The sequence below is a fragment of the Poeciliopsis prolifica genome, unplaced genomic scaffold, assembly GCF_027474105.1.
Source record: "Poeciliopsis prolifica strain line A6 unplaced genomic scaffold, Auburn_PproV2 SCAFFOLD014, whole genome shotgun sequence".
Classification (NCBI taxonomy): Eukaryota; Metazoa; Chordata; class Actinopteri; order Cyprinodontiformes; family Poeciliidae; genus Poeciliopsis; species Poeciliopsis prolifica.
The window spans coordinates 8,359,432-8,374,547 of record NW_026562389.1 but is presented as its reverse complement, the minus strand read 5'-3'; the positions used below and the strand labels follow the sequence as shown (position 1 = coordinate 8,374,547).

The window sequence follows — 15,116 nt, the reverse complement described above, 5'->3', positions numbered from 1 at the left end:
AAATCCACAATCTACTTTCTGCCATTTAGCAAGGCTTACTTTGTTAAGTGTATCCATTTGAGGAGCAGAAATGTCCTTTGGGGAATATGACAGGGTTGGTCCTCTAAACCCTCTGAGAAAATGGGTTTCCAGTCAGGATGTTGGCCTGCCGCCTTTCCTGGAGACTGGGGATTCTCGTTGGATCAAGAAGGGCTTGGCAGCCTGGCCCTGGCCGGGTTGCTTACCAGCGCCTCTGTTTGTGCCCTACATCTCTGAGCCGATGCCTCATTCCGGTCAGAAGGTGAGCAAGTGGAGGGTCAGCATGGATGTGTCTCACTTTTCCCCCTCGGAGATCTCTGTCAGTGTCAGGGATGGATTCCTGGAAGTTGGAGGTACTGCTCTGTTAATTAACCCCTCTGAAAATGTCTGGCATGAGTGTTAATTAGTTTTACTCACAAGGCAGATTTTTAATCCTGATAAAGCATTAATAATCTTATCTCACATCATCATCTGAGCAAGGAGAAGAGTCTTCTAAAAATACTTTCCCTGCACTTCACAGAATAAACATACATCTGAAAGAGCGATGGAGAAAAAGCTGAACGCTACAAATTTGGAAAGCTGCTTAAATATCGTGCTTGGGGAAATTAAAATCACAGCTCTGTGGAAGAAATTAATTTCTGCGCTGAGTGGTTTCTCAGTGTCAGTTGATTCTTCTGTGTCCTCGTGTTCCTCCCTATAAACACTAATCTTTCCCCAGGGAAACACGAGGAGAGGCCTGACGAGCATGGATTGATCTCCAGATGTTTTACAAGAAAATACAGGTAGACAAAGAAGCCACAGATATTCACCTGCTAATATTTAGGATTAAGCCATCATTGATGTTGGTCCCCCTTTTTATTTTATTAATAACTGATTTCTGAAATGCTCAAGCAAGAAAAATAAAATAAATCTAAATCTGTTTCAGTGTTAACAGTGTTTTGTGTGGTGATCTAAACAAGAGTTTGTGATTTGAAGGCTTCCAGCTCAAGTGAACGTTACCAAACTTGAGTCTTCACTCTCCGTTGATGGTTTCCTGACTGTAGAAGCTCCACTTCCTGAAGCCTCAGCTCCTGCTGCCATCATCATCCCAATAAAGGTGATCAAATATGAAACCTCTTTAAAGCTTAACAAATTGCAAAGTATGATTTTCATTTCTTGAATCTCGAATCTGAAAAGATTAAAAACTCGGATGAGCTGAAAACAAGGCCTAAAAATGGAAATAGCAATAATTAAATCTTATTTGTGGAAATAATTTATGTCAAGACTTGCAAGATAATATATTGTGCAAAAATGACAAGCTGCAATTAGCTTGAGAAATCTGTTGCCTGGCAACATTAACACAAAAAGCAAGAAAAGTTATGCTTTGCCAATTTGTCCCCTGCTGAAAAAGTGCTTTTTGGTAATAAAACATATACTGTTATATTGAAAGCCTGTTATTTTCTTTTAAGTGGTACCACATTTCTGAGGAAAATTATGGGTTTTCATGGCAACAAAATGCCATAGAAAGTTTTAATGGCTTTCTTTCCAATAAGTACTTCTCGGATTCAGCTTGTTTCTTCTTGTCATAGTGACCGACATTCATCATTTGTGGCTGACTTGCAACAACTGCCACCTGAAACGTAGGACGTCATCCCACAGCACTGTTTGGCCTCATTGTTTCTAGGGTGTTTAGACTTCCAAAAGCCCCGTCTGGTCACTAACTAACTTCCTAAAACCTGGAGATAGTAAGATCTTTTAACTCTGCTAAACTTCCACAGCGGGTGTTGGAATCCTGCCAATCTAAAACTCGACATATAAAATTTACAACTATTAGCAGAAAGATGCACAGATACTGTTACACACTGCTATTTAATGTGAAAATAATAGGTAAACATATTACAAAGAAGTTTTGATGTGTTTTCACTATGTACTGACCTGAAATATAGTAAAACACGCTTCAGCCATGACAGCCGAAATTCCGCCTCTAGAATCCAGATTTCTTCTCAGGCAAACAGGAAGTCCGCCCTAAAACCAGCCCGGAAGAAACAAACAAAGGTTCCTCAGCTCGTCCTCAGGAAAGCAATGTAAAAATGCAAAAATGCAAACAAAACATAATTTGTTCATATGTAGAAATAAATACAACAAATTGGATTTGAGAAGTATTTCAAATATATAAAACAAACAAAAAATAATAATGGTGACATTTTTATGTGCACACTCATATCCTAATACTATGGTTATTTAAATTGAGTTTTTTTTTTTTATCATTACAGTAAAACCGTAAGCAACATCTTCACTTTTGTATTTATTTTCTTTTTTGTCTGCAAATTCAGGTGGAGGCTGAGGGCGATGGAGAACCAGAAATAAAACAAGATCAGGAGGAAGAGTCTCAATTTGAGGCCTGCAGTGATCAGGTCCAGCCCAGCAGCACCGCAGCTGGCCTGGAGCAGGGAGACAAGGAAACCAGAGAAAAGCCAGCTGGACAGTCCCGTTCTTCACTGGCTGAGGAAGATAAATGCTTAGAAAGCATCCAAAAGTCTTCTGAGCACCACAAAGTCCCAGAAAGCCAAGAAAGCCTGGGTGCATCCAACCTACTGGAAAACAAAGAGCCAGTTGTGGATGAAGAGATCCAGGTGAAGGCGGAGGGAGCTGTGGAGCTTGCTCCGCGTGAGGAGCAGGAGCTGGGATCAGCTCCACTGAGTGACGTCCAAACCCAGGAGCTGGAGGCTGCTAACATAGAGCAACAGCACACCGACTAAACACAAGAGTATTAGCCTGCATTGCCTGCCTTAAACCTGCTCCACTGATGCCTTTTTGTCATTAGCTGTAGCGCCATTAAAGCCTGCTGTGTTTGGAGCTCTAATAAAGAAGCAATTTAATGTGAAAGTAAAAATTTGTGTTGATCTATTACATCTAAAGTTAACCACTGAAAACAACACGGTACAAGATCAAAATAACAACCTCCTTATTATTAATTTTTTCAATCAGAATAACGTTTATGCAATTCTACTTGCACATCGTTTTCTTTGTCACTTTGACATCAATAAGTTGCTCATTGAAAAGCATAATTTATTCACTTATGCTGTTACTATAGAAACAGCATAAGTGAAGTCCACACATGTAACCTGATGGCAGTAAATCTAACAGTTCATGTGAGTGCAACACATAACACAATGTCTTTGCCAACACAGAACCAATGAGTCGTTCGTTTTTAGCCTTTCACAGCGCAGCTCCGGTTGGAAACTTTTTAAATTTGCACCAATTATCCCCGTCGATTCCAGCACACAGAGAAGATTAGGTTATTTTGCATCACACAATAGGCAGTGGAGCAGCCCCAATTTTTTTCCTTCCTCAGTCAAAAGCCCTGGCAGGACGCATGAGTGAGTTGGGTCCATCCTGAAGCCAGCGCACAGCGGTGCCTATCTGAGCCAGCACTAAGCCCCGGGCTAAGCTGCTGCCCAGTTCCTATTGCTGTCCAACAATAACGCCACAGGTTCTAAAGATCCCTGGAACAGGGCCTGTGACCGGTATTGTTTTTTTTCTTTATTTTCAAAGAAAAACACACAGATGTAGGACGGATACTTTAATTGCATTTCTCAGTAAAAAGACATTAACAGAGAGGATTGCAGAAAACAAACTGCTTTTCACAAATAAGTCAATTGTCCATCAAGCAATCATGCAATCATTAACAGAAAAATGCACACTTCAAATTAATACATCAAACAATTTTGCACCAATTAAAATGTATATATACAACACAGTATTAATGCATACAAAGATGAACCATCCAGGTCCACTTTATGATAAAGACATTAAGGCACAATCATTCCCTGTTTCACTAACAGTTCCTTGTTAAAATGTATGAATTAACTTCTACTCAAGGATTTCTAATCCAACCAAGCTGCACACACAAATTAACTTACAACCTGATTTTAACGCCCCCTGCAGTTTGCATTTGTAAACAGTATCATCAGTAAGCGGGCATATTACAACACCTGATGATGCAATGAAGGCCTGTGGTAACTAATGGGGAGGAAAAAATCTACTAAAGAGATGTAAATAGGCATGAATGCTAAATGACACAATTTAAATACATTAATGCATTAAAATATACTAATATATTACCAGATATGGGATTTTACAATATTTGGATAAGAAAAATCAATTAAACTAAACAAAGTTGAACAAGTTGTATATTGGGTATCCTTGGAGTTTTTGGTCTTGCAGATGCTAAAAAGCATCAAGGTCTCTTTGTGTTTTCAGACATATGTGTTTCAATGTGTTTCTAATCAGTCTACAGCCAATGTTTGCTTTTATCTTTCAAATGCTATTGATCAATAAGGCGCCCCTGACAGAGTGGCACCATTGGTGTTAAGCCATATTGCTTATAGACAAACAATATACGGAGAAAAGTGTTACTTTTTAAACAATTGTTAGTTTTGTTCAGTGCACACAGCGTAATTAAATCACATCACTCATGTTTTTTTCATCAATTATTTATGTTTTATTATAAAGGAGACATTCTTTTAGTAAAAAGCAGACATAAAATAAATAATAAACTACTTATTGAAAATATTTATTGTAGACAGAAAGAAATAAAAAAAGTCAACCAATTTTCTTTATCTTTCTACTTATTTGGATTTTGCATAGGTGTTACAAAATAAATGTTTCAATTGTGACTTATTGATGATGCAATTACATATTTTCTTTTGGAAAATAAATGTTATATGACTTGATAGTCTTAGTTGTACTTGAGGAAGAAAATGTATTACTATAACATGCCTGTTAGGAAGAGCTTTTTGTTGTATGAATGTACTGTTTTATGAAATATTAACACAGACATCCAATGGGAATTTCCTGCCCTAATATATTTCAGATTTTCTTCTCTAAGTGTTTAAATAAGATGATAGTTCAGTGAGCAGTTTTTATTTCAAACTCATAACTGATTATGCAGATTTATGTGATTGTGTTATTCGGGGGGTGCCAGTTTAGACTGCTGGGGCCTCTTGGGGTTTCGGAGCCTCCACATCCTGAATTTCCCCTCCTGGGGAGTCTTCGCTGCTAAAGAGGTAGTACGGTGGAGTCTGCCGAGCCTCAATGATGAGGACACCCTCAGGCGACAAGGAAGCAAAAACTGTCAGGGGGTCCACATCGGTGGGGATCCTGAAGAAACAGAGGAGAGGGAATGTAAATGTCAGGGCATCGTTTAAGTTTGTTTACAGAAAGGTTCTTGCAAAATGCTGCAAGATATGTGGGAAACACAAAAGAAGCCGAATGGGGCGGAAAAGATGAACAGAGCAGGGAATTTGTACAAAACTCTGTGACATTTCTTTCTGTGGAAGCAAACATTGTGCAGCACTGCAAGACTTTATTGTAACTTTGTCAATGCCCATAAAACAACCTCCAGTTTGAAGGATTTTTAGTGCTGCACGTCTGAAGAAGATTGTTAAAAACTTTCACTGTGCCCTTGTTGGCTTTCATAGATTTAAGATGCTACAAAAATCTCTCATCCAGCAAATCTAGTTTGTAATAAAAACTCACCCTTGTTCAACCACTGCAGATAGCAAGAAAGAAAACAACTGCAAATTTCAGGAAATTAGATAATCATAAATCTAGGTAAGTTAAACACCTGCTCATTTTCAGGACTGTGTGTTCTTCTCTCATCTATAGCAGCTATTTTCCAACGACAGAACTGGATAACTTGCTTTGGAAATAAGGTGAAACAGAATTGCAACATCCAGAAAATATTTCATAGTCTAAAAGTTTACAGCAGACCACGGTTTGAATGTAATGCTGGAAAAATGAACTCTAAAAGCTGCTGCAGCTGCACTCACAGACTTAAACTCCCCTCTTTGTCAGCCAGTATGGCCTAATATGGATACGTTAGGTGTGCTTGGTGAGCAGCCAACTGTTCTTGGGGAGTTAATATAAACACTGGGCTGCCATCAGTATGTTCAGCAGAGGAGGCGCCCGGTCTACCCTCCGTTTAATTAGAGAGGACCCTCCACTGGCTTACTTCTCTTCTGTGAAATGCAAGTCAGAGTGGGCTGACGAACCTCAGACAGAGACATCACGTCATGTCTATATCTGTGTTCAGATACCACATACTGTATCCTACTGAGATGTGAAGGTCTACTTCAGAGACAGTTTTTAAGATCAATGTTATCGTCTAAAATAAAATAATGATGCGACTACTCTGTGCATCAACAGGGCCATAGCGGATCCTATTTTTGACAGCTAGGATAACGGCAGCCCCAAAGAGATAAAATGCAACCCAAGGGCAGTGAAGTGTCACTTGGGAGGACAAATGGCGGCCCACAGGCTTGAAGACAAACACTGAGAATTTATGGGAAATACAGAAAAAGCACTGCAGAAACTGGAACTGAATATTACTTTTTGTGAAAAACAAAAAAGGTTTTTCTATTTTCACAAACTGTCAGTCTGACATTTTGTGAGGTAGGATGCAAAACAAAACGTAACAAGCTGAGAGGAAAAACACTCTGTGGACAAATAAAATTCAAATATATGGATACAACATCTGAATAACCTGCAGTTTGAGCTGATTCCTATGTCCAAACTTTCACAGTAGGTGGTACAATTTGACACATTAAAAGAAGAAAAATAAAATCATAGGAAACAGTTAATATGGCACAGAACTTGTGGACAGAGACCAATAATTCATTCAAAAATGCACATTTTGTGCTTTGAGAGACAAAGAGATAATGGCACCATAAACATAGATATAGTTATAAGCAAGACATATTTCCTCAGTAAAGGCATTTTATCTTCATGCAATCACTGCTAGTTTAAGATGGAAATTAATAATGCCAATAAAGATATCTAGACAACTGTTAACATTTTATGTTGTGTCATTATTTATAAAAATATATATATATTTTTTTATCACTAGTTACTTTCATGCCTTTTTAGTGAGACCCTTGGTATAGACCTGAGATTGAAAAGTGAATATAGATAAGGTCTTATCGGTGCTGACCTTGTTCAGTTCTGCCTTCTTAAAATAACATACTGAGCTTTTCACTATCCCATCTTGAAAGACGCCACTACTTTGTGGTGGAATACCTGCTTTTTCACATACCATCTCATCTGTTATAATTAGGACTGGGCAACATGGCAAACATATAATTACAAATTAAATTGCATTGACTTTGTGATTTATCAAAATTCAACATGTAAAGACAGAAAAAAAATGCAGGCCAATTTCTGAGTGCAAGTAATGCAACTTTCAGGCAAAACTCCAACTTTCTTCTGCTAAAGCCCTCAAACATCAACACACATCTGCATAAAAACATTTTCCCTTGACATTTTGAAGAACGGCATAGAGAAATTGACCTCTTTTTAATCATGATATTTACACCTCCAGAGAAACAGGAAGGGTGTAAAGGATATAATGAATGATTCAGTTAGATACTTCTCAAGAGTTGTGCCATTAATTGTGTCACATATGATATACAGTAGTTCAAATTTTCTTTTCTTACAGCCATACTGAAGTCAAAAGCTGATTTTTTCCCCTAAATATTTCAGTGTGAGATTATGCTGCTGCAGCAAAAAATAAATAAATAGGAATAACACATTGCACACACTTTTCCACAGGCCTAAAAAACAATGTAGAGCTCTATCTTGTGTACAGTAGATTTCATACCTCTATCAATTATTTGCAAAAATACTATAGTCTGCATAAAAAGTTAGAGCCTGATATTACTATTCATAGACTCACTGCAGCATTCACTCTGGTGACAAAACAAGAAATGAAGGTGGGTGTGAGCCAGTAAAACAATGCTAATAACCTTTATGAGTTTACACACCACCCTTCCTCACCTTTCTTCACGCAGCCAATTTCCACAAAGCAAAGCCTCGACTTCTGACAAAGTCAAATCACTCTGGTGGTCCGTGATGTCGGCCCCGAGCACAGACCTCATCCGTCTCCAGTTTGGGGAGCGTGTTTGACTTTGGCAAGTGTGCAGTTTATCTCAGGCATTGATTTTGTACAGCTGCCAGAAAACCATCAAGCAAGCTTTTACCTCGTAGAGATTCTGAACCCCGGAGAGACAAGATACAGAAACAGAACAAGGTGTGTATGCATGTGAGTGGAACCTATAACCTCTAGCAGACATTTCATCCTGGATTATCACGTCTCTTGTTGAGACACTGTAATGTGTTGTTGGGAAAGTAAATGTCCTGCTACCTTTGGCCCCACCTCTGAACATTTTTTTTGTTAATAACTGATGTTCTTCTTGCTTGTTTGAAACATGATACACACAAACTTTATGGTTAGACTTTGGTCTAGGCCAGGGGGATCAGTTGGCATTGATAATTATTGATTAGTTTTTTTTGTTTTAAATACCTGAAATGCTGCCAAACTGGTGACATGACCTTTGCTATTTTAGTTAAAAATACAGCCTCTGCTGCACTACACATGTAACTCAAAAGTGCTTATCAGGCTATGTGTACAGTCTGTTGAGCCAGTGGATTTCTGCATTGGGGGCGGTTATTTATACATGACCTGTTATCATCCCATCCCCCACTTCTCTCTCTTCCAACCCTTTAAATATTTAGCTTGTCACTGACTTGAGATTCTTATTAACTCAGGAGCCATACTCAGACCCAAACTGACGAAGTTCCAATTTTGTATATGAATAGCACAGGGCTGCGGGGCACCTGCTTAATTAGCTAGCAGAATATTAGCAGAACTCGACTGACGAGCCTGTAAAAGGCTGATTCACACCAAGGATTTGGTTCCTGTGTTTGAAGTCCTCCTACTGTACAATTAAATGAGACAAGATGCAGAGACAGGCAGGTTGAGTTAATTGTCTGTGTTACTAGTTTGGCTTGAAGGAGCTGCAACATCGGCACATTGTGGAGGAGTCTCTCAATCTGCACAAACTTTTTAGAAGTGGCCCTGCTCAAAAAATAACGAAGTTTAAATAATTGGTTGGAATGTTTCTTTGCTTTGTCGTCTGGTCTTAAAGCAGAATCAAAGACATCCTTCGCTCTTCCCTTAAAGCAATTGTTTGAAAAAATTCCTGTTATACATATATATATAATCATATAATGCCCACTACCTCCAAACTAATGACTGCTGGAAATAGGAACAAGTCCCCCTGCAATCCTGCAAGAATAATATGGACCTAAAGGGACAGCTTTGCTATCTTTGTTACTAATCCTTAAACTAGACATAAAAAATTTACTTCATGAATGTATATATGTAACCTTTATTTAACCAGGTATGTCTCGTTGAGATTAAAAATCTTTTTTTAAGTGAGACCTGACTAAAACATAAACTTAAATCATCCGAAAGCAGACACTACATTGTGGAAACACCAACTGTGTTATAACTGATGGATTTTATGTTGAAATGCAGCAAAGCAGATTTTAGGTGCAAGTTTAAATGTTTTGCAGCAATGTCAGAGGCAGTGTCCCCAAATGAACTGAAGGACTGTTTTTCTTCAGCTGAGCTCCCTATGAGTAAAAATCATGTTACTATCCTGTGAATCTGAAGCTGTAGCATACACTGTTTGATCTCCAACACAGCTATGGTACCACAGATTCTTCAGATATGTTGAAAATCTATGCTACATGTTTACATGTCTACTTGTTTAGCCCCTATTATTTAAATATTTTCTTTAACAACCAAGCAAGAAAATAAATGTGCATAAAACCTTTCATTCCAGGTTATAATTATCTCAGAAAATCATTTGGGAGGGGAGTCAATCTTTAAATATATATAAAAAAAAAACTCAAAGCAAAGAAAAGCAATAAACTGCAGGTAATAATTTGCTCTAGAGCAGAAAAAGACCACAATTTCTACACCTTTGATCCCAACATACATGCAATATTTCAGAGTTGTTCATTTTCAGTGCTTAAGAGTCAATATCCTGCATCTTTTAGATGTATCTCTGCTCAAAAACAGGTAAAGTTATTGACTAAAGTACCTCCTCAGGAAGCCAGTAGGTTTGTAAAGTCCATCATGAACCCTTCATCTGATTGAAGTGTGCTGAACTATGGAAACAGCTAAAATTCACATCATACTGTCTCTGTTTGGACACACCAGCAGCATACAAATAGTACAGCATCTAAGGAACACAAATCCTTAAGGGATATCACAGGAAATATAATGAAAAAAAAACACACAACCTTTTTCTAATATTTAGACCCACATAATTTGTTTTTCAAAGCAACAACATACACAGTGTGCAATAATTAATGACAGATGTGCAATTATCCTGTGCTTTTTTTTTGCCAGCAGTGATTTAACCTAGATCCCCTATGAAACTTTTCCATTAGTAATACAAGTGCAATACCTTCATTGTCCAACTGAAACTTTACACTTTCTGAACATAACACAGTCACTCTATAAGTCATTAAAGCTCGTCAACTTGTTCGCCACTAAATTGAGCTATACTTTTATTAAGAGAGGGTAAAATCAATGCGTAATTGCTCAATTTCTTTCTCTTTTCTTTTGCCGTGAAGTATAACGGCAGCCTCTTTCTTCACAGTTTTCAGACAGCTACCTCTTATTATTAAAGATAAACCGTCTCGGTTATACTCACTGTATTTTCTTTGTGAAATTCTTTGTCACAATCCCTCCTTCCTCCTGTTTTTCTTCATGTTTTCCTGGTTGGGGAAAAACAAAGATCAGCCATATTTAAGATGCTAATTGCCTCAAAGGTCGCCCTCTTGGTGGCGCCACTACAACATTGTCCAGTGATTACGCAATCTCATGGACTGCACATTGGAAACCCAACACCTGTGACCGTTTAAATTTCAAACATGGACGTCAGTGAAAGAGGTGCTGATTTAACTGGAGTTCACTTGGCACACCCACTGTTTCCATTACTCAGTCCCTGCTCTGCCGTTGTTTTAAGCCAAACTACATCAACCCCGTTTTCTTGATTGATTCTCGGAATGACTCTTCTGCAGACACAGACGTCTGTCCTGCCGGGAGGAACATGCAGTCCTGGACAGACCCTGCTCCACCTTCTCCCTGGTCATTACGGGCAAACAGCTTTAGTTGACCAGCAGCTGCTCCTCGACAGCTAAAATGTCAACGCTGCTGGGAGGAGTGTGGCTTGTCACTGCGCTCAGCCCCTTTGAGCACTTTAGGTTAAACTCTGTGTTACCCTACACCCCTGCTGTCACGTCTCTACCTGCTAACAGAGCTGGACTTCACTATAAGCTAAGGCTGAAGCCCCTGAGGAGGAATGAGTTATGATCATCGGTGAGGTCATAGGATTATTATCAAGAACTCAGCATGACTTTAGATGTAAAACTCATCCCCAGAGAGAGATATTCAACCTCATTCTTCCTCCTCAACGTCTCCCAAAATGCATCACTCTGTGTAGAGAGAGGGTGTTGCCAACATTCACAGTTAAACTGATGTTTGTGGCTGTAAGTATGGCAAGCTCTCACAAGGCTAGCCCACTGAAGCACTTTGTACAAAAACATTTCTTGGAAAAATAATCCATTGGTTATGTTTGTGTCGTTACTGGACCAACGACGAAACACAAAAAACCCCACTCTGATTCAAAATACAAATAGAAAGCAGTGGTCAAAAGACTTTTACTCTTAGGGTGCCAGACTTCTCCAAAGCAAATGCTTTCATCCTTTCAAACTAATTAGTCAACACTCAATTAAAAGACAAACTGTAATTATTTTAAACAACTTGTAAGTCCAGATGCTTATCTTCTTTAAATAGCAGACTATCAACTGTACTGCACAGAAAGAAACAACTCAAGTCACAAAAAATAACATATTAGCATTAAGTTTTAATTATTTATTGGGCTGCTGTAACTGTAACAGAGTCTGTATTTTTTTACACAGTTCTAATCCAATTTATTTTAGAGATTAGATTCATTTTTGCTAAAGGCAAACATAGATGGATAGATAGAACTAAGTTATCTTTGGACAAAAGATATAAAAGACTGAGCTACATTTTAATCTGGAGGACTGTTTTGAACTCCATACTCCAAGAATTTAGTCTAGAAAAACAAAGTTTCTAAATCAAGCATCTTTGGTGCTTTGAAAAGTATTGCAGTCCAGTTTGAGGAACTACACAGTTTCAAAGCCTTTCTGGTGCTTCCGATTGTTTCTAAAACATTTGCGGAAATGGAATAAAAGATTTTCCTTTTACATACGACCCACTGCTGAAATGCAAAAAAAATGTAGTGTTCTTACTTTATCAATGCCGACCAGCAAAGTTTATGAAAAGGTGGTTGGGTTTCTTTTTTAGAAGATAGAAGGAAAAGCGAATCAGGGACTAAAGATTTGAGTTCTTAAATATCACCAAGAGAAGTTCATCTCTGAAAATTGAGTTGTGCTTTAAAAAGTAGGCACTTTGCTTGCTTTGCCATCTATTCCAAACTTCCAATGAGATTTATTTTTGGAGGGTTGACCAATTCACTCTGTATGTAATATATTGCAGAGCCAAGAACTATTAGTTGGACAAGCACTTGAACAGAGTAATTGAGAGCTTGAAAGCTTTTTCAGTTCCATACTTTTGATCCACTTGATTTGAGTTCATTTTGCTAGGAAAGACAATTATGTCCAACATTCCACTTCACTCTCCTTTGTCAAAATGAGGTGGAGCAATTGTCCTTATTTCTGAATTGTAGCAAACTCTAGATTATCTTTGTCTTTAAAAAAAATCTTACTAGTTTTATTGCCTTCCCTGCCACAGAAGAGCAGGTTGAGCAGACATAGGCTGACACACCAACAATGTGTTTATAAAAAACTCACAGCTGAACGGTCAGGAGGAAGGCAGCTGTCCTCAGTGCCCCCTTTTAACCTGGGTATCCCTGGAATTAATCTTTTAAAGCATCGGCAGGAGGAAGTTTCTGCAACTTAGTCCCGCAGTGAGGGAGAAAACCTGCAGGAGTTTTGCTGGGTTACAGAACTGGCCCCCATTCCTTCCAGAACATTCAAGCTTCCATCTTATTGTAAACAGAGACTGTTGTCACGGGCCTTGCCTTAAATCTAAATTGAGCTCATGAGCGGCCGAGGGAGTGATTCTCCAAGAATCTGAAACAGGTGTCTGGGCTTCATGATCTGCCAAACCACTTCCAAGTCCCAGATTCTAAAAATCTGTTTTCCTCTTTCATAGAAGGATTCAACAGTAATGCAGAGATTATGTTATACCACTGAGGCCTTTTCACTTCCCGCACAGAGAAGTCATAAGGTTTTTAAGGTTTCATTTAGAACAATAGCCTGTTTGATGAAGACGGCTGTTTTTCCGAGGTTTTATTTCATGCATTTTTTTACAAACATCTTTAGTTCTTTTTTCTCGTATTTAATGTTTTGATTTCTGATAGATTTCTTGAAAGCAAAATTTGCCTTGTTTATAGCTGCAAAGTTGAAATGAAATTCTGAAATTTCTATTAAGAGGTGATAAGCATCTTTTGTGCACTTAAATATAAATATGATGCCAAATTAGTTTTATACCACAAAGGAAGTGGAGGTCTACCAGCTGCTTCAACTTTTATTAACTCCAACCTCAAAATAATCCAGTTTTTTTCCAAATGCTATTGGGTTAACTTTATGCGTTTGTAAAAGTTTGTCACAGTGAAGAATTACTTTTTGTACAGAAGAAAAATAGGAGGTATTACAGCAGTGTACTGAAAGCAGAGCATTTAAAGTGTTTCTGGTCAAATTAACTGTTCAATAGGAAATAGGTCATTGTGAGCAGGAGAATTGTAACATTCACATAATGTTATGGCACACTATTTTTGATCTGTACAATTCTCTATTTTTATACCCGACAACTACTCTGACCAGAAACATATTACGTCCAAAAGGTGATCAGAACCACAATTAGTTGAAACGAGGTGTGAGATGACGTTTTTAGGAAATTGTAAACCAAAGTAAATTGCACAGATTTGAAGATTTTGATCAAAATGTTACTAATTCAGAATAAAACAAAATATAAAATAAACTAATGCATTGGTTTAAGTGTGAAAGTTTAAGAATTTGACAAGTATAAGAGTTCATCAGGGTTCAGTCAAGAAAATTATAAATGAGATGTTATTGATTTTAACTTTGTAACAAATCTTAATTTCAAAATTACTTCGTTTATATTCCTGAACTTACACAATAACTGACAGTTTTCTACATAAACATATGATTTCACTGTTAAAGGTAAAAGTTCCTCACAGTGAAGGATTCACACTCTTCTAAGCGTCAATACAAAGTAAATATTTAATTCCTGAGCACAAGATATTCCAGTTCCAACCCTGTGGTGAAAGGTTTATCTCCTCTTTTCAGCAAACCTTTACCCTAAACCATGTTGTTGGTCAGCATCATCTCACCTGAGACCTCTACAAAACCGTCTCTGGTCTTAACGTTTAATTCCTCTGGCTTGAAGCTGTGGACGTTCACGCACACCTTCCAGGGCTCGCCATCTGTGGTCGTGGGGGAGCTGCGTGGGGACGGCTCGCCGTACCTGCTGGTGTAAAGTGCGGGGCCTCCCGTGGAGTGACGCGTGGGGAACCCTGTGCGTAAAGCGCCGCCAAAGGGCGACGGGCCGAGGCGCGTGCTCAGCCGGCCAGGCCGAGCCCAACCGGGCCAGTCCAACCCGAGGTCGTCAGGGAAAGGCGGCATCCCGAATTCATCCTCCATGAACCGGGATGCGAGCTGATCCCGGAACGGCGACTGATCCCGGAACGGCGATTCTCCAAACGGGTCTCTTGGAAACCGCTGCCGGTTTCCCATCGTGTAAAAGTCACCTTCTGCCATCTTCAGCTGGCTTTAGACTCGCAACAGTTCTTTGTTTGTAAAGTAAGTTGAACCTTGCACTCGAGTTTACTTTGGTTCTCTTATCTCCTGGTCAAACTTTACGCCTCCCGTTAAGCACGCACCACCTTTACGTAGCGGCCTGCGGGTCCGTGGACTCCAAACAAAACTTCCAGCTGCAACAACTTTGAAGAAAACTGTTTCTCTCCTCTGCCTTTGGCTTTTATACTGAACTGGGACCTCCCAGTTGGCTGATGCATAAGGAGCAAAATACCAGAAAGTACTGGGAGTATCTGGGCAGCGTCCACACTGCAAAAAACATCACTTCACCACTTCAGTACCAACCGTTAAAATACTTTTTATTTGTTGCTAAACAG

At 38.8% G+C, this 15,116-nt stretch overlaps 2 protein-coding genes across 2 annotated transcripts; one reads left to right on the top strand and one right to left on the bottom strand.

Annotated features, from left to right (window-relative positions):
- Window positions 1-70: 70 nt before the first annotated feature.
- Window positions 71-2,878, top strand: si:dkey-1k23.3 (heat shock protein beta-1). Its single transcript, XM_055039626.1, has 4 exons — window positions 71-371; window positions 737-800; window positions 994-1,114; window positions 2,331-2,878. Exons 1-4 carry the CDS (start codon window positions 71-73, stop codon window positions 2,754-2,756), a joined length of 912 nt encoding a protein of 303 aa, XP_054895601.1. The 3' UTR covers window positions 2,757-2,878.
- Window positions 2,879-3,565: 687 nt separating this feature from the next.
- Window positions 3,566-14,971, bottom strand: hspb8 (heat shock protein b8). Its single transcript, XM_055039820.1, has 3 exons — window positions 14,316-14,971; window positions 10,566-10,629; window positions 3,566-5,160 (listed from the first exon to the last, which is right to left on the bottom strand). The coding sequence occupies exons 1-3, from the start codon at window positions 14,740-14,742 to the stop codon at window positions 4,986-4,988; spliced, it is 666 nt and encodes a 221-aa protein (XP_054895795.1). The 5' UTR covers window positions 14,743-14,971; the 3' UTR covers window positions 3,566-4,985.
- Between the last annotated feature and the right edge of the window lie 145 nt (window positions 14,972-15,116).

What these genes read in the sequence shown, in the direction of transcription:
- si:dkey-1k23.3 (XM_055039626.1), top strand. Translation starts at nt 71, where the DNA reads ATGTCCTTTGGGGAATATGACAGGGTTGGTCCTCTAAACCCTCTGAGA. An exon ending in TGGATTCCTGGAAGTTGGAG is followed by an intron (nt 372 to 736) that starts GTACTGCTCTGT and finishes ATCTTTCCCCAG; the next exon opens with GGAAACACGAGGAGAGGCCT. An exon ending in TGTTTTACAAGAAAATACAG is followed by an intron (nt 801 to 993) that starts GTAGACAAAGAA and finishes TGTGATTTGAAG; the next exon opens with GCTTCCAGCTCAAGTGAACG.
- hspb8 (XM_055039820.1), bottom strand. Translation starts at nt 14,742, where the DNA reads ATGGCAGAAGGTGACTTTTACACGATGGGAAACCGGCAGCGGTTTCCA. An exon ending in CGGTTTTGTAGAGGTCTCAG is followed by an intron (nt 10,630 to 14,315) that starts GTGAGATGATGC and finishes TTCCCCAACCAG; the next exon opens with GAAAACATGAAGAAAAACAG. An exon ending in AATTTCACAAAGAAAATACA is followed by an intron (nt 5,161 to 10,565) that starts GTGAGTATAACC and finishes CTGTTTCTTCAG; the next exon opens with GATCCCCACCGATGTGGACC.